We start from the raw sequence: 18109 nt of genomic DNA on the forward strand, positions 1-18109 counted from the left end.
TTATTGCTCCCAGCACGGAGAGTGGCAAGAACATCAGTGAATTTGCATCAGTCTGCTTGTCCCCGAGTCCCACAGGAGAACACGGGGGGCCCAGATGGGCACTGTACATGCAGAAATCAAACCCCAAGCTCAGGGAACCCAAATATTCTATAATGGACAGAAAAACCCCCTTTCTCGGGAGGGAGATAATTCCAAACTGTTCATTCAACAAACCTCCTTGAAGAGACAGTCCGAAACAAAGGCAGTTGGCATCTTGCCAACAAGATGTGTGGCAACAGAGACTCATAGAAAACTCTCCCAGTGGGAATTTGGGATGCTGCTTCCTGACCTGGCAGGCCCCCAGCAGCCTGCCCAGAGGGGGCGGCCTCCCCTTGCGGTCCTGGCTGACTCTTCCAAGCCTCTGCCTGGTCGTACTCGGCCCAGGTGGAGCCCCAGCCTCTGTGCTAAGGTCATCCCACCCACGGGCGCCTGGGTGGCTCAGTTGGTTAAGCGACTGCCTTCGGCTCAGGTCATGATCCCGGAGTCCCGCATCGGGCTCCCTGCTCAGCAGGGAGTCTGCTTCTCCCTCTGACCCTCCCCCCTCTCATGTGCTCTCTCTCTCTCTCTCATTCTCTCTCTCAAATAAATAAATAAAATCTTAAAAAAAAAAAAAAAAAGGTCATCCCACCCAGCTTCAGTGGACCCAGGGCAGGCACTCCAGAGGCTCCAGAGAGCGGGCTGGACAACCTGCCTGGCTTGTCCCCATCGTCTGACCCCATCACGCCCCCCTCAGAACTGTGTTGAGTTCAGAACGGGAGCAGGTGTGCCCTTGACGAATGTTGCTGCGCAGCACACATCACGTGCCATTCCGGTAAACCAGCTGTCTGAAAAATCAAAGCGCCAATTATAGTGTTTACCAAATTCCATGGTGCGAAGTGACTGAACCTGGAGCTGGGTGTTCAGTCAGCTCCTGTAAGCCTGTGGGAGCCCCCTTCCTCCTCCACCCCTGTGTGCCTTCTTCCTGCAGCCCCCCAAGGCCAGGAGACGTGGGCTTTCCCCATTTCTCAGGATCAGTCCTACTCCCCCCCCCCCACAGGACAGCAGACCTTGGGGCCTGCCCTACACCACACTGAGGAGAAAATGCGAGTCTCCTAGAATTGCCCTTCCTGCGTCCAACGGGAGCTGAAAGAGTTCAGGAAATTTCCAAGGCACAGTCAGGATTGTGAGGCTATGTTCTGGCTGCAAATCCTATTTTGGCTTTGTGTGTGTGTGTGTGTGTGTGTGTGTGTTTTAAAGATTTTACTTATTTTCTGACAGAGACACAGCGAGAGAGGGAACACAAGCAGGGGGAGTGGGAGAGGGAGAAGCAGGCTTCCTGCTGAGCAGGGAGCCCAATACGGGGCTCAATCCCAGGACCCCGGGATCATGACCTGAGCCGAAGGCAGACGCTAAACGACTGAGCCACCCAGGTGCCCTGCAAATCCTATTTTGAATATCTAAACCCAAATACTAACTGTGGCCTTCTTTTTGCCTTTCTTCTTTAACAAGGCTAATCACCGGCCAAACCAGGCAGGTGGGCGCCTTGGGCCAACCAATAAAAAATAATAGCACTTAGTGAGGGCTGTGAACCACCAGGCACCGTTCTAAGTGCTTTTTATTACCTACGCTACCAGTTAATTCCCACAACTGTCTGTGCCATCATTACCCCATTCTACAGAAGAGGATGTTGAGGTCCTGGGCTGGGGAGTAACTTGCCCAAGGTCATACAGACCAAGCGGTCTAGCTCGAGAGCCCACACTGCGAGCAACCGTATCACAGGACTTCTCAACCAAGGGGAAGTCGTGCTCAGAAAGGCCAAAGACAGGGAAAAGCACATTTATCACCCCTCCCCAAATGGCTACATCTCTTATACTGAAAATCCCTAGCCTCTTGGTCAGAGAGGCTTCTGGTGCCCCGGACCATGTCCCTGGCCTCACCTCTCATTTCGGCACAGCGGGGTGGGCAGTCCTCAAGCACACGAGCAGTGTCTTATCTCCAAAGCTCTCTTTGTCCCCATCACTGTTCTGCCCCAGGACCTTCTCTGACCTGCTCGGCCCGGGGCAGCCTGAAAGGGTGGGGAGTGAATACCCCTGCGGACAGGCGTCTGACCGCTGGGGTGTGGGAATCGATCCCTGGAAGGTGGTTCCATGTGGCCCCTCCGCGGTCTCCAGGGAGGAGCAGGCCACACACCCATCCGTGTGAGCTGCCCCCAGCACACAGCCCGCTCAGGAGCGCAGAGCCCACGGCTTCCTCCTCCTTGCCATCGCTCCCCACTGGCTCACGGCTACCTCCTGGCCCCTTCTCAGGTGACCACGGGCACCGAAGCGGCAGATTCCGCGGTCAGGTGCAGGTGACGTGGGGTTGGCTCACTCACTGGTACGATGACAGCGAGGGCACCTGCTGGTGGAACGTGGGGTGGTAACCAGCCTGCAGGGCTCTGGCCGTGTGGGGTGCAGAAACAAGCATGGCTCTCTGTGAAAGCCAGACGTTCTCCCCAGCATCTAAGGAAGCCTGGCTGCCTCCAGCCAGAGGGCAGGTGGTGCTGAACGTTAGGCCAAAGGTGCTTTCATAAGGGAGAGAGATCCCAGGGATGAATGAGGGGTGGCCTTGACCGGTCCCCTGTGCTCGGATCGGGGCCCTGAGGGGAAGGGGTACAGCCTGAGGCCTGGTTTGGGGTCACTGCGAGCGAGTTCACCTAGGAGTTTTGTCCTCCCATTTCATGTCCCATTTGTTCGTGGAGAGGAGTTTTGCCTCGTCTGGAGTCGCAGAAAATACCTCATCTGAGGTGGAGACCTTGCAAAATGATTCTTGTATTAGTCCCTGTCACTGCTGTAACAAGTGACCACAGGCTGCAGGGCTTACGGCCACGGGACTTCACTGTGTCCCCGGCTGGAGGCCAGGAGTCAGGTCATGGTGCCAGCTGCAGGGTCTTTCTGGAGGCTCCAGGGGTCATCCATGCCTCTCTCCAGCTTCTGGTGTTGCTGGCCATCCTTGGGGCTCCTTGGCTCATAGACACTTCCATCTCTGCCTCTGTCTTCACACGGTCTTCTCTGTGTCCCTCTGCGTGTCCTCCCATATAAGGACACCAGTGGCTGGGTTTAGGACCCACCCTCATCCAGTATGCCCTCATCTTAACCCACATCTTAATTACATCTTCAGAGACCCTACTTCCAAACAGCATCACATTCACAGGTACCAGGGATGAGGACTTGACAAACCTTTCCACCTATTACACTTGTCCTCTTCAGAATCTGTCTCCGCCTTCCCTCCCTGCATCCAGACCAACAGCTGGGACCGAGCTCGGTCTGAGCAGTGGTGCCGAGGACCACACTGGAGGGAAGAGCTCACCCTCAGAGGGATTGCAGCTCCTGGCTGATATGTACCGGCAGAAACCTGAGGTCAAGCACGGAGCGGGTCTGAAGACTATTGGATGGGGTGTGTGGAAAGGAAGGCTGGGCAGGGGGAGTCTACTGGTATGGGGGCACTCACCTATAACTAGGCATTAACACCCCAGCAGAGTGGAGCCAGCCCTAACACACTTGGGGTGCCTCTCTGAGGCTGGAACGTGATGGTGGCCAGTACCCATGAGGTGGAGACACTGAAACATCTTTGGACGAGTATGAGGAATGCGCCCAAGGCTGGGCGGGGGGCAGGGTGCGGGCCACAGGAACCACCAGCCTACTGGGTCCCGAGGAGGGCCTGGAAGCCATGCCCTTCACGAACGCAACAAGAAAGGGTACCCGACCGGCGATGGCTGATCTGCATGGCCAGTGTTAATGGGAGGAAAGCCGCCACGAGAGCTGCAGCAGGAGAAGAATGGCTGCCGTTCATCATCACGGCCAAGGCAGGGTCGTTACGGCGACGGGAGGAGGGTCTGGAAGGAAACCAGGCGCCTGCGGGAATCCGTGGCGCCGGCTCGCGGACCACAGCAGCCCTGGGTGGATAGATGAGCAGCTAACTAGGGGACTGCTTGACTTGTATGAGCAGGAACGATCAAGTGCCGGGACGCAGAAGCCGCGATAGAAAACTGGGTCTCCTTCCCGGATGAGCCAGTTCTCCAACCCAGACCCCTGTTGTGGAAGAGAGGCTGGGTCTCCTCCCAGAAGGGCTCTTTGCTACCACACGCGCATTCGCGATACTGATCCCCCCAGAGTTTTCCTGCCGCCGTTCAGGGGAACTCTACTCTGGACAAAGGACACCCACAGTTTTGAAGGATTTTGGATACAGGGTCTGAGTTGACAATGATACCAAGAGACCGAAAATGTCAAAACTGGCCCCCAGGTAGCACGAAGGCTTATGGATGTCAATGGTAAATGGAGTCCTGGCCCATGTCCCCCTCGGAGTCGGTTCAGTGGGTTTGTGGATGCATCCTATGGTCATTCCCGGGTCCCCACATTCCTCATGGGTGGATATATTTGGCAACTGCCAGGGTCCTGTCGTGTTTCCCTATCCTGTGGGGCGGGCACCCTGTGATGGAGAAGGGCCAGCCACCGTGTGAAGCCGCCCTCATCCCCCGGCACAGAGTGACTCAGAAGGACGCCTCCCTCCAGGTGGTGGCACAGATGTTAAGGCCAGCCTCAAAGACACAAAGAATTCGGGAGTGGAGCCCCCTTCATATTCCCGTTCGGTTCGCTGGGGCGACCAGCAGGGCCAGGTTGGGTGCCAGCCTTCCTGTCTCTCGGGCCTTCTGGTAGGAAGTCCAGTGTGCTCGAGAGGCTGGTGGTGGGTCTCCGCCAAGCCCCCGTCGGAAAGTGTCATGGAAGGGCCCCTAGGATTCTGCAGCAAGACCACACCAAAGAGCTATTTGCCCCATGAAAAGCGGCTCCCAAGAAGAGACTGGGTCCTGGCACCAACCAGGACCACAGCACCTGGCCACGGGACGTGGAGCAGAGACGTACCCAGAGCTGCCCGCCACGGGCATTGCTAAGTGGGTGCAGTGGCTGTCCGCAGACCGTGGAAAGGCATCACTTGGCTTAGGATCAAGCGAGTCTCGAGGGTCTAAAAGTTTTTAGTATATGTGCTGCCGAAGCGAGCACGAGGATCTAAAAGTTACAGAAAAGGTGGCCCAGGTGCCCAGGTCAGCTATCCTCTGGTTTCAACGCCTCCCCCCAGCTGAAATCTGTGGACTCATGTGGGGCTGGGGTCCCTACAATCAAGCGACAGGGGGGAAGCCACCTCCTTCCTGGTTCATAGATGTGCCAGTTTGACATGTTGGGTGAAGGTGACGCTGGACCATTGTGCTGCCCTGCCCCACTGCAGAGTGCCCATCAGGAACAGTGGTGAGTGGGAATCCTGCAGGGGCCAGAAATCCGAGCGGGATGCTTGCGTTTCAGTTTTGCAGGATTCACCTCTCGGGCCTTCCACACCCGTGGCACAGAGTGGGTCACCGCAGCAACACGCGGTCCGGCTAGGGCCAGGCGGCCGAGGCTTGGCCCTCGGGACCAGGCTGTGCGTCACTGCGGCAGGCGACTACCGAAGCAAGCAGAGGTGCTGGGCAGGGACAGATGGGGGCGGTGGGGGGACAGCATGACTCTCAGGAGCACCTGCAGCCACGGGGACGGACTGTGGCATCTCGTGCCCACGGGGGTTGTCTTTGTTGGTGGCACCGTGACAGCCGCCACCTTGAGGAACCAGCGATGTCCTGAGCGGATGTGAGCACTGCAGGGATGACTCCCCGCCGCTGTGGTGCCCATGCCGCAGCCCCTGCACTGACCTGCCGCCAGCAGCAGCCCCTCTAGAACTTTCCACGGGGCCGCAGGGCTGCCCTGAGCTTGCAGGCAGGTGGCCCCGGGGTGGTAGTGGGTGACAAATGCCCCAGCCCCTCATTCCTCAAAAGGACAATTCAGAGGCAGAGGCTCCGCAGTGGGACTGGGACCCGAGTGCCCCCGGTTGTGAAGCACCCTGTCAGCTTTTCCTCTTCCTCCCCTCCCGCCTCTGGGATATCACCCTCTATACTGGGTTAAACAGTCCCCCCAGACTCATGCCTACCCAGTCCTTATTTGGAAATAAGGTCTTTGCAGGCGCTGCCCCGACCCTCCAGACTTGGGCAGGAGCTGTCCCAGCTCTCAGGGCGGCATCTCAAAGTCTGCATTGGCCACGTACATTCCAGCCCCTGCCAGAGACAACAGACCAGGAAGCCACCAGCCCCCCAAAACTGTCCCTGCTGCAATGAGCACATCCGGAGGCAGGCCCCCCCAGCCCCCCCACACACACACCCGGCCCAGATGCCTCCGACACAGGAACTGCTGACATCTCCTTCCCAAGCTGGCCCCTCTCAGCTGCAAACCTGATCCGCCCCGGCCTTCAATCTGCCCATCTCATCACCACCGGAATAGAACTCAGCGTTTAAAAAGCACCAGCCCTTCCCGTCCCTTTTTCCTGGCCCTGTAAATATGTGGGCAGAAATAGCAGGCTGCAGGCTGGAGGGAGCGATTGCTGGTTGCGGAACCAGGCGAAGGCTCCTGCCCGGGTGGGCCTCGCCGCGTGGGTGCCCCAGGCAGTCACAAAGGCCGGCTTTAAATAGCTCCTTGTGGGTTATGTGCAGCAGAAAGAGGGCAGTCTGCAAGCTGCAGGGAAGTGGGGACAGGCGGGCATGGGGTGGGGCAAGGTCCTGCACCCAGGTGAGCTCAGCGGCTCCACGAACCTGGAACTTACTTGCACATCGCCTGGAGGCCCAGGGATGGAGCTGACCCTGCCTGGCCTTCCTCGGTGCAACACAGGACTTGGGACAGGACCCTGGCTGCCTCCAGGGTTGGGGAGGGCGGGCAGCCTTGAGCGCAGCCCAGTAGCTTCAGTGCACCATCTGGGGCTGGGACACCAGACCCCAGGCAGTTCTCCAAGTTCCAGGGAGGAGGGGGCAGTGACCCTGCATGGGATCATGCAGACAAGAAGGTGCCGAGGGGGCAAGGGAGAAAGGGGCCACTGCCCTTGGGCATCGCTGCCCTTGTTTATGGAGTTGGCCAGGCTTGGCTGCCCCCAACACCCCCTGCTGTCCTGAGGTGGCCCAGATCCCCAGCTGACCCAGATCCAAGCTCGGCTGCTCATCAGCCACCTGCTCTCCACTGGCCCCCAGGCCCACTCCATTTGCAGCTTCTGGTCACATTGGATCCTGAAGGTCTTGCTCCTTGGCCCAGCCCACTGGGATGACTGCCAAGCTCTGCAGCCCAGTCCTTGAGAGCAGGGGACAAAGTGGCAGCCTTGCACCAGGAAGGGTCTTTAGGAGGTGAGGGGCCTTGGAGCTAGAGGAGTTGCTGGAGCTGGAGCGGCAGGTGAAGGTAGAGGTGGAGCTGGAGGTGGAGCTGGAGGGGGAGGGGAAGGGGGGAGGGGGAGGAGGGGGAGGAGGAGGGGGAGGAGGAGGGGGAGGAGGGGGAGGGGAGGGGAGGGGAGTGGAGGGAAGGAGGAGCTGGAAGGGAGGGGGAGGAGGAGTGGAGGGGAGGAGGAGCTGGAGGGGGAGGGGAGGGGAGGGGAGGGGGAGGGGTGATAAGCCTGGGCTGTGGTTTGCGCAGAAGGGCCGGTGCCCTCCTTTACCCTTGACGTGGCCGAGTCTTCTGGGAAGCAGCTCCCCTGCAGGGCTGTGCTGGACACTCGATGGTCACTCTGCCAGCTAAGCCCTTTGGGAGTAAGCATCCTCTAGCCTCCTGTCCCCACGGCCTCGAGACACTGCAGACCCCTGGGCAGGTTGTGTGGCTGGAGGCAGAAGGCAGGGCCACCTGATTCACAGAGTCTGATTCATGCAAAGTCACCATCATGCTCCCCTTGAGGTGGCTTGGGGGGGGGCCACCAGGAGGGGCACCACGGGGCCAGCTGGGCAGTTGCCTGGCTGCCACCTTGACCACAGCACAGCATGCCCATGGCTGACCTTGGCCACGGGAGCCGGCTGTCTGGACTCTGCAGCGACCACAGCTTCTCTCACTGCCGGCTCCGGTTGCCTCTGAGTGTGATAACTTGCTCTGCTTTGGTGCCGTGGAAAATCCGGACCCCCTTATTCAGATCTCCGGTGACCAACAAGCCCCGTCACCCTGCTGCAGCCTTGTCACCCCACGTCCGTGGTGGCCGCAGAGATGAGAAGGGGCTGAGTGGTATTTGTGGGGACTCAGCGGCCTCCCTTCGCCCATCACCACGTCCAAGAAGACAGCATTGTGGTACCCTGGCCGTGGGACCAAGAGACCAAGGTGGGGTGTGACTCCTCGAGCTCCAGGTCCCTGCACCTCCGCCCCTCCCACCGATGCCCAAGGACGTGGCCACATGGCTCGCCTGTGAGACAGCTCCAGACCCCTCTGTCCTGAGCCCAGGGAGCCCACAGCTCAAGGACAACTCTCTAGTCAGCAAGGTTGCAGCCGAGCTCAGCCTCAGAGACAGAGAACACAGCCAGCAGCCGAAGGCTTTGTTTTATTTCATGCTGGGACCCACGGCCCACGGACGCCGTTCTCCACCATCTCACCAAGGAGGTAGCACCGCCCACGCCCCGCCTCCCACGACCTGGTCCCAAGCCCACAGAGTACATGCCTAGTCAGGATTGTTTTCTGAATCGAATGCAGAGTTCCTCAAGGGCCCTGAGCCTGCCTGGCTCAGCCTCGGGTCAGGCTGGCTCTGCCGCCCAGGAGGAGCCGGGCCGGGGGTCTGCAGGAGAGGTGCACGGGAGAGCCCCAGGGTGGTCTTCCAGGTGATGGTGGGGACAGAGCCTGGGGTACTTAGGGAGGCCAGCGTTTTCCTCTTGTTTTATGCGGCCTGTTGTCGGGCCCCCTTCGAAACAGGCAGAGCAGGCACATCAACCCAAGAGCCTCTCTCCCAGGGGCTGGGGGCTCCGGGGCAGGCGAAGCCCCACCTCCAGCCTCACATGGCGTAGGCCGCCCAGTAGAGGACGTTGACGGCCACGAAGGCCGCAGGGAACACCACGCGGGCGTACATGTCCACGGTGTCTGCGTCAATGGGCTTGAAAAGCGCGCGGAGGCCTCCTTGGCCCCCCGCGCGGGCGCCCCCCTGCTTCCTGGCCTCTCCCATCTCCATGTCCACACACCTGTAGGAGCCCATGAGGTTCCCAGGCCTGCGGCAGTGCCGGCGGGACACGGCCAGCTCCTGGGTGGCCCCAGCAGCCGACAGGGAGAAGAGCACGATGGCGTTCTTCACATCCATCTGCACGGTGCGGGGGGGCAGTAGGAGACACGGCTGAGCCGACGGCAGGCTCCCCCCCTCAGGTCCCCCAACCTGGGCCCGCGTCCAGCAGCAGGACGGGCCAGAGTCTGGGCCTGCTCTCGTGCGCCGGGGGAGGCAGGCGACCTCCCCAGAGCAGTGGGCAGAGGGTCCTGAGTGGGTCCCAGGAAAAGTGGCCCCAGCGCTGCTGCCCCTCTGTGTTGGGGGTGGAGGGAGTGGGGCTTGGGGGCACCAGGAGGGGGTGGGGGAGGCTGTCCTTGATCCTGAACACCAGAGAGCCGGCAGGCTCAGCCTCACCTCTGCTTTCTGCTCCTTGACCTTGACCTTGGCCTTCTGCTTCTTCCGGTAGTCAGCACTGAAGTGGGCGAAGGCATACTCCACCAACGCGGCAAACACAAAGACGTAGCAGATCCAGAAGTACACATCCAGCGCCTTGATGGCCGAGGCCCGTGGGAGGGATGAGCGGGCGCTGACCATCAGCGTGGTCATGGTCAGCACCGTGGTAATACCTGCTGGGAAGGGGCGGTGACATTGCTGGGGCCCCTGTCATCTCCCGCACCCCTACCCCTGGCCCAAGGGCAGGTCAGGCTCCTCTGGCCTGGCCCGGCCCGGCTGGCCACTGACCCAGGACAGCTGGGAGCAAGGGGCTGGGGGGCAAGACCCGAGCTTGTGGCTAGCAGGGTTGGGTCCTACTTCTGGGCTCCCGCCCTCCGCCAGCTCCCTCCGAGGAACGGTCAGGGCCCCGTACCTAGAGACACCCTGGCCGGCACTGCTGCCTGGCTGATCCAGAAGGAGACCCAGGACATGGCGACCAGGAGGATGGAGGGCATGTAGGACTGGATGATGTAGACACCCCGGTTCCTCCGCAGGTGGAAATGCAGGCTGAGCCGAGGGAACTGACCGGCTGCCGGGGAAACGCTCCCGGTTGGGACCTGACCCCCACACGCGGCGGCACTCGGGTGGAGTGGAAGGCTTGGCAGGCACTGGGGGCCACTGCGAACCCCAGACCCCTGCCTTCGTCACCTCCCCCACACACCCTGATGGGCCAGGGGTCTCCCCTGCCCTGGGTCTTGTCCCGGGAGAGAGGCTGGCTCTCTGCAGGGCCACCCAGAGGAAGGAGAGGAGACAGGTTCCAGTGCTGCACTGGCCCAGGGGACTCTCCCCGCCGTGTGGCCGGCTCACCTCTCCTGGCCCTCCTCGGTGCACAGTCAAGCTAAAGGAAAGAGCCAGCGGGGCTCGCTGGTACCAGTGACCACACGGTAGGAGCTGGGAAGGGGCAGGAGTGGGCAGGAGACAAGGCAGCCCCAGGAGGCGTGGCCCCTGACGCCCTCGCCCCTCGTGTTCCCCAAACCCCAAGCGCTGCTGGCCTCCAGGAAGCAGCAAAGGACAGAGCAATGAGGCAGAGAAAGCCTGACCCACGTCCGCACTGTGGCGTCCTGAGTCCCCGGGTCCGGTGCAGCCTGTGCCCATCCGTGGCTTTCCAGCTGCCTCCTCAGGGGGTCCTCAGAGTCGACTAACAGCTTAGTTAAAAGTGCCAGAAAACCACAAGCCAGGCTCATAGGAAGAGGCCCCGAGAAGCTGCATTACCAGATTTGAAGTTCATCAGCTCTGTGGCGAAGTGGTAGCTGGTGATGGTGAACTGAGCCAGCTGCAGCTTGTTCAGCCCGTGGATCTGCTCCTGGTTCTCAGACCAGTAGTAAACGATGTCCTCAGATGAGTAGCCATCTGCAGGAGAGCCCCGGTGGGCAGCAGAGCCTGGTGTCCCCCAGCCCCTGGAAGCCCCCAGCAGGAGCACCCCGTCCACATGGGGAGCCTGATACGGCAGAGACAGGGGACAGCACGGGAAGACCCAGCCAGGAGCAAGAAGGCCTGCGGCCATGCCCAGCACCCCAGGCAGGAGGACAGGGCCAGAAGAGCTAGACAAAGGGCAGGTCACCATCTGCAGGTGACCCACAGGGGCTGTCACACTGGCCGAATGACACAAATACGTGCCTCGTCTGGGCTCCCCACCCATCTGTCCCGGGCAAGGCACTGACCCCTGGGAAGAGGGCCGGGCTGGTCAGGGCTTCCAGCTCTCTCTTCCTTCTCTTCAGCCCAGGCCTCTGACTGCACGGGGCCTGTCCCAGTTGCCTCCCGGTCCCCGAGCCAGGCCAGCTGCAAAGCTCCCCGACAGTGTGAGCCCCCTGTGTTCCCCCAGCAGAGCCACCGGAGACGCAAGCACCGCCTGCCCCGAGCAGAGCCCCACCCTGTCCCGGCCCCCGGAAGGGCACTCACAACTCTCCAGGTGCAGCATACACTCCTGCTCGTCCATGGGGTACTTGGCCAGGTCCATGTCGCAGGCCACCGTGGAGGTGATTCTGCCCAGACAACATGCTGGTGAGGTCTCCGGGAGCGAGGCCGGCGCCCGCCATGCTGTGGTCCTCCTGCCCCCACAGGCACAGACGCCCCAGCCCCCCACCCAGAGGGGCCACCTCCAGGAGGGCGGCCCAGCGGCCTCTCGGGCTCTGTCGGCAAGGTGGGGGGAGAACGGAAAGCTACGGTCCGTGGACAGATACTTGTGGGTCTTTCTTCAGGAATCGCAGCTGGGCTTCGTTCACTTTCCTCGTCCTTCAAAAAGCTCGACTGTGTGGCTACGATGGGGGCTTAGAAGGGAACTGCCGGCTGAGCACCTGACCTGCGCTAAAGGACAGCCTCTGGGCATCCCCGCGGCCCGGGCTGCCAGATGTTCTGACTTGCCAGAAGAACATAGAATACAAATCCCCCGGTTTTTAAAGTGTTGGCAGCTAATGCTGTTTTCAAAAGGCACACGTCAGAAGCTCGTGTTCAACAAATGCGTGTACATGCACGCGCACGGCAGCACAACCCACGACGGCCGGCACGTGGCAGCCGCCCAGAGCTCGTGAGTGCATGAGGGGACACCAGGCCATGGAATGCCACTCAGCCACAGAAGGGACAAAATCCTGACAAACCTCACAACAGGGGTAACCCCAGAAACACCGCTAAAGGAAGGAAGGCAGACACAAACGGACACGAAGTGTGCAGAAGGGGCAGAAAGCGCGTCGGGGCACGCGGGGGGAGAGGGGGTGAGTGCTCATGGGCCCAGGGTCTCCTTTTCGGGGAATGAGCCGTTCTGGAATCAGATAGAGGTGATGTTTGCACAACACTGCAAATCTACTAAATGCCACTGAATCATTCGCATTGAAATGGTGAATTTTATGTTATGTGAATTTCACCCCCGCGTAAGAAACAGGAAGGCACCGCATCGGCCGAAAAGCTGCACCTGCGGGCTTCCAGCGGCCACCTGCGCAGCGGCTGTGTGTGAAGCGGTGCCGGAGGCCGGGGGCCGCCGACGGCCCGCCAGCCCCCAGCAGAGCCTCCTGGCGGGGCCGGTCCCGGGCTCACCGGATGCTGTACAGGATCACCCCGTCGGGCTGTAGCCGGATGAGCTTGTTCTCCACAGTCACGTCGTGGAACCAGGCGGACTTGGCGTTCACAATGAAGGTGTCTGGGAGCCACAGCTTGTCCACGAAGCGGCTGTCCAGGCCCAGAGTCTCGTTGGTGTGGTTGTAGGCCAGCCTGCTGTCCGTCCAGCTCTGGTGCAGGAACACGGTCATGGTGTACTCCTGTGGGGCCGGGGGCCGGCCGTCAGCCCTGCTCCTGCCCTGGGGGCTGGGCAGGGGTGCAGCGGAGGCTGGCTGGCACCTACCATGTTCACCTCCGAGATGTGGTCAATGCTGGCTACCTCGATGGCAAGGGCCACATTCACCGGGGGCCCTGCAAGGGAGGCGCTGAGGCCAGGCTCTCCACCCAGCGAAAGCCCAGCCAGGCAGGACTCGGCTCAGCCAGGGTCTTGCAGGGAGGACCGTGGCAGTGAGCGTCTGCAATGAGATGCTGAGAAGATTCATCTTCCTAGCTGTCTCCCTGATGGGGCTAGCTGTCGAAGCCTGACTCACCCCTTGGGGACCACAGATGCACCCCTCAGGGGAGCCATCCCAGAGCCAGCAAGGCTCAGACACCCAGCAGGATGCAGGGGTCCACCCATGCCCCCACCGGCCGCCCTCACCTCCAATGCCAGGCCGGAAGTTGCGAGCATAGCCCTCCATCAAGCCATCCAGGTTGGGAAGCCAGGATATCTCCAGGTTGGAGCCGACATAGTCCCCAATATCGTTCATTGCTCTGGAAACAAAGGCCCACTGGTCACAGTCTGGGTGCCAGGGATGGAGCCTAGGTCCCCTGCTGGGCCTGAGCCACTGTGAGAGCCCCTCCAGGCTGGACCTGGCCAATCCCAGTAACTCCTGCCAAAACCAGGGAGCCCCAGGGAGGAGCAGGGCCCAGGACTCTTCCGCCTCACCCACCAGCCTCTCTGCCCAACTACCTCCTGCCCACCTGGCCTTGAGCGAGCCTGCTGCGTCAGGCAGAGTCCCCACCCCTGGAGACTCTCGATGAATAACCTCAGAGGACCCTGACGAGGGCACACGGCCTCCCTTTCAGCCTCTGAGGGTAAAGTGTCCTGCAGGAGGTGACTTGAGAGAAGAGATGTGTGACCAGGAAGCTGAGGGCCGGGGAGAGTGGGGGATGGGTGAGGGCAAGGTGCCCTGACCCAGGGCAAGGTGAAGGGCCCATGGGGACACTGTAGCCGACCTCCTGCTCTCTGTCCCTTTCCAGGCAGGCCCAGTCCTGGCCCCAGAGATCCCCAAATTGTCCTGTGCTTCTGAGGCTTAGCCTGACCCCAGAGCAGCGGGGGCCCGTGCCAAGGGTTGCAAGCGAGTCCCATTGGCAGCCCGTGCAGGTCATGTTTGTCCCTGGCAGGGCCTCATCGTATGGGTACGGCCGGTACACACCAGACTGCCAAAGGCTACCCACCCCTGCTTGTGCTTACCCGTCCTGGGGTAAACAGCATCGCCCAAAACTCATGTCCACCCAGAACCTCAGAAATTGGGCTGTAATTAGTTAAGATGATATCGTGCTTGATTAGGGTGGCCCTAAACCCAATGAGTGGTGTCCTTATAAGAAGAGAAAGCAGACACACAGGGAGAAGGCCGTGTTACAACAGAGGCAGAGATCGGAGAGATGCAGCCACAAGGCAAGGGATGCCACAGACCCTGGCAGCGCCCGAAGCTGCAGAGAACCACAGGAATGGATCCTCCCTCAGAACCCTCCAGAAGGAGTCAGCCCTGTCCTCAGGCTTGATCTCGGGCTTCCGGCCTCCAGAGCTGGGAAAAAATAAATGTCTATGGTCTTAAGCCCCCCAGTTTGAGGTCACTTGTTAGAGCAGCCCCAGGAAACGCACACACCCCGCCCCCCAGCCAGAGGGCAGGGCCCGTCCACAGTCGGGCAGGAAGGGAGGAGGGCATTCAGGAGGGCGTTCAAGAACAGCACCCTTGTGTTACTCTGTAATAACGCTGAACACCGGGAGAGCTTGCCTGGGACAACCCCTTTTCTGTTTCATATACGGACCCTTTGAAGAAGGTCGAATTTGAACCAAGAGCTCCTTAGCGAAGGAAACTCACAAACCCTGACCTATCCCGAAGGACTGCCTTGGTCCCTCTAGGCAATGACCTGGTCTAGGGCAGGGGTAAGGCAGGTGATTTGGTAACTAAGTATGAGAAGGACTTGAACGAAGTCCTGGCCCCAAGTAAAGCCCAGTGAAAAACACAAATGGAGGTCACCCTGAAGATCAGATGGAAAGGGACTGGTATTAGGTTTTATTTTTGGACTGGCCCAGCTGCCATCTTGCTGCAGCGGCTAGCCTGCCAGGAACAAGGCTGTCAGGAGACACCATCCAAGCCTGGCCTCAGGGTGGTGGCCCAGGCAGGCGCACCTTTCCTCGGCTGGGTCCCATGCGCACTCACAGGCACGAAGTCAAGACGGTGGGGAAGCCCCTGGTCATGAAGCTCGCCTTGAACTGGAAGGATGCCAGTGGACTTCTCAGCCTTTGCCAACCCTAAGGGGGTGCGGAGGGGACAGGCTCCCAGCCCCATCTCACTTCTCACCTAGGACAGGGGCTGCTTGTTTTTCCAGCTGTGAAGAGATGTCAAGGGCCATCCAAGGAGGATGCCCTGCATGCCAGCCTGGGTCGTGGAGGGCCTTGCTTTCCTCCCATGGTTCAGGTGGGCAGCTAAAGGGGGGAACGGGGTCCACATTCCATGTGGGGGGTGCTCAGCATGGGGTAAGCTTGTGGGGACTCTGACCAGCACCTTGGGAGAGAGGTTCTGCTTCATCTGATGGCCTTGGGCCCAACGATGGCCTAGGGCAGGGGCTCCTGTCGTGTAGACAGACAGAGCAGCTCGGAGACACATGCCCAGACTCCTGGGATGAAGCAGGCACCATGAAAACACTTGTGGCTGGCACCTAGCTGTCGGGCACTACCGGGCCTCCCTCCCTCGACTGACCCCTTGAGAAACAAGCCCACCCTGTCACTTGTCTGTGCCCCTGGAGACAGGAAAGGTGGGTTTCGCTGAGCAAGGCGGCGGGGTCCTCTTCCCTCCGAGGATCCTTCCACCGTGCACACGCAAGCCCACGGTCCCCGACAGCGGCACTGGCACCTCGGTTACCAGGGGGAAGAGGAACACGGCGACAGTCGCACGGTGAGCCGGCAAGGCGGGAGCTACAGAGAGAGCTTCCCCAGGGAGGGGGAGGTGCCAGCAGCCCAGAGGGGGCCAGCCAAGGGGGCCGCGGCCGGCAAGCTCAGGCACCCACCGCACGAGTGGGTCTTCGGGCTCAGGGAAGGCACAGCTTTGGCCCCACCCGCCGACGCAGGACAGCACTTTCCTTCTTCTCCCACCAACACCTTCCCACCAGCAAGCCCAGGATCTGACCTGAGCAGCGGCGGCCAGAGCCGGCACGTCCTGTCCTCCCACACCACTCTGGGGTGAGGACCAGGACCGAGGGAAGGGAGGGTGCTGTCCCCCTGGCTTGTAGCGTGGAGGGAAACAGAAGCTGGTGGGAGAGGAAGCCCCAGACTGACAGCACGGCGCTGTCTGAAGGTCGCCCACCAAGGCCCACAAAGCCCAGAGGCTTTCCTCCCGGCCGGGGCCGCAGCCTGCCAGCCTCCCTGCACGGGCAAAGAGACACATCCATTACCCAAACCCCAAGCCAGATGTGGGTCAGAGTGCAGAATGTTTCTGCTTTTAGAAAGGCAATATAATGCACATATGGACTTGGGGTGCGGGGTGGTGTCTGGAGAATTTCCCAGCAGGAAAGTTTAAGTAGGCCCCAAAAGTAGGATGAATGAGACTCATGTAAGAGCAGAACAGGCTTTGCCACCAAATGAGCTTTGGTGTCAAACTTGGGCTAAGACTTTGGGGTTCAGAGCAGCTGGGACTTCAGAATCACAGCTACGTGGCTGTGCTGGGCCCACAGCTGATCCCAGGCCTCTAGCACATACGTCCATGGCCACGCCTCCGTGCTTTGCCCTTCCTGTTACCTTGAAGTAAGAAGAGGGAAAGGGGCCATGGAGCTCGATAAAAGAACAAAGCCCTCCCGAGCACAGGGGTCGCATCAACGCTGCTTGTGGTCTTGGGCACAATGGCCACACTGTGGCCAGACCCAGAGCTTCCTGGTTCTGCCCCCCAACCACCACCAAGGAAAGTCTGACCACATCTCCCCCACGTCCCTGGTATGTGCTGCCTGAGTGCCTACAGCCCAAACACAGGCTGATGTTCAACATTTTCCAGTTTCCAAGGGTCCAGAAGTCTGGAATGCTGGGGGGCGGGGAAGGGAGGCTGTCCTTGTTCTGGTTTTCTGCAGCCCTTGTACCAAGGTGATCTTCAAAAAGGTCCTTCACATCTCCCGTGGAAGGTGGCCAGGATAAGTGCATGAGATGCCGGGCTACCTGGGGCCCATTTTCAGTCCCCAGAGAAGAGACAAGCCAGCAGGGACCCTACTGGTCCCTGAAGCCAAAGGGAGGAAGCCACAGCCCAGGGGGACCCTTCTTCTTAACCTCTTCCTTCCTCCCCTCCCCCAACAGTTAGAAATCCTGAGTTGTCGTTGCAGTCCCCCACCCCCTCACTTCCTCACCTCCCACCCCTACTCGCCCCCCACCCCCCACCAGAGGCCCCAGGCTCCTTCCCACCTGCATACTCTGGAGTTCAGTGGATTCCATTTGAAACGGCCCCTGAAAGGAGATTCCACAGCGTCCTGGGCCCCAACTTTCTGACGACCACACACAACCCTTATCTTGTCCACCCCAGCCCTGCTAGCTGCGGCGGAAGCTCGTCTGTGTAGCTCTGCTCCCATGGGAAAAGGAGCAGCCTCCTCCCCCGTGTCCTCAGGATCGCTCCTTCCTGCCTGCCTGCCGCTCGTGCCGAGCTGAGCGCTCGGCCCGCGCCTGGAAGGGCACCAGGCAGCCAGGGACCGGCCAAGTGCCTCTGGGGCCGAGGACCCCAGCGAACCCGGGGAACCCGGGAGAATTGGGAGCGTCTCCCAGGCCCTCGTCCAGCCGAGCGGCGCCGGTTCAGCACCGGGACGGCGGACAGCACCCGGGGCGGCAGGAGCTGGGGTGGCCGCGGCCCGCGCCCCAAGGGCAGCAGCGCGGTGAGTCTGGAGAGAAGCGCCCGCGGGGGAGACGGGCTGGGGGGGGAGTCCTAGCGGGAAGATGGGGGTGGACGGGGGGGATGAAGACGGGAGTCGGCGGGAGAGATGAAGACGGGGGATGGGGGTAGACGGGGTGGGGGTGGGGATGAAGACCGAGGGTACTCCCCACCGAGGGCGACCCTGGGAGCACGCGGACGCCGGCTCGCTTACCTGGCGCCGCGGTGCTGCTGCGCGCAGAGAAGCAGGAGCGGGGGCAGCAGCCCGGCCAGCGAGTCCATGGCCTCGGCGCTCGGCGCTGGACCGGGGGCGGCGCCGAGGTCCCGCCGGGCGCGGGCGCTCGAGAAGTTGCTTCTCCGGCGGCCGCGGCAGCGGCACAGGCTGGGCGGGAGCGGGAGGGCGCGCAGCG

The 18109-nt window shown here is 61.0% G+C and overlaps 1 protein-coding gene across 4 annotated transcripts; it reads right to left on the reverse strand.

Moving 5' to 3' along the window:
* Positions 1-8388: 8388 nt before the first annotated feature.
* GABRD (gamma-aminobutyric acid type A receptor subunit delta) lies at positions 8389-18109 on the reverse strand. 4 transcript variants are annotated; one of them, XM_036089550.2, is made up of 9 exons: positions 17914-18109; positions 13232-13344; positions 12875-12942; positions 12571-12791; positions 11443-11525; positions 10756-10893; positions 9917-10072; positions 9466-9680; positions 8389-9150 (listed from the first exon to the last, which is right to left on the reverse strand). In XM_036089550.2, exons 1-9 carry the CDS (start codon positions 17979-17981, stop codon positions 8851-8853), a joined length of 1362 nt encoding a protein of 453 aa, XP_035945443.1. In that variant the 5' UTR covers positions 17982-18109; the 3' UTR covers positions 8389-8850. The 4 variants fall into 4 exon arrangements, with proteins under 4 accessions (XP_035945443.1, XP_035945444.1, XP_077930022.1 ...); XM_036089551.2 differs by having other exon boundaries at positions 9466-9677; positions 17914-18107; XM_078073896.1 differs by lacking the exon at positions 17914-18109 and adding an exon at positions 17243-17610.

This window comes from Halichoerus grypus, chromosome 5 (assembly GCF_964656455.1).
Source record: "Halichoerus grypus chromosome 5, mHalGry1.hap1.1, whole genome shotgun sequence".
NCBI classification, from domain to species: Eukaryota; Metazoa; Chordata; class Mammalia; order Carnivora; family Phocidae; genus Halichoerus; species Halichoerus grypus.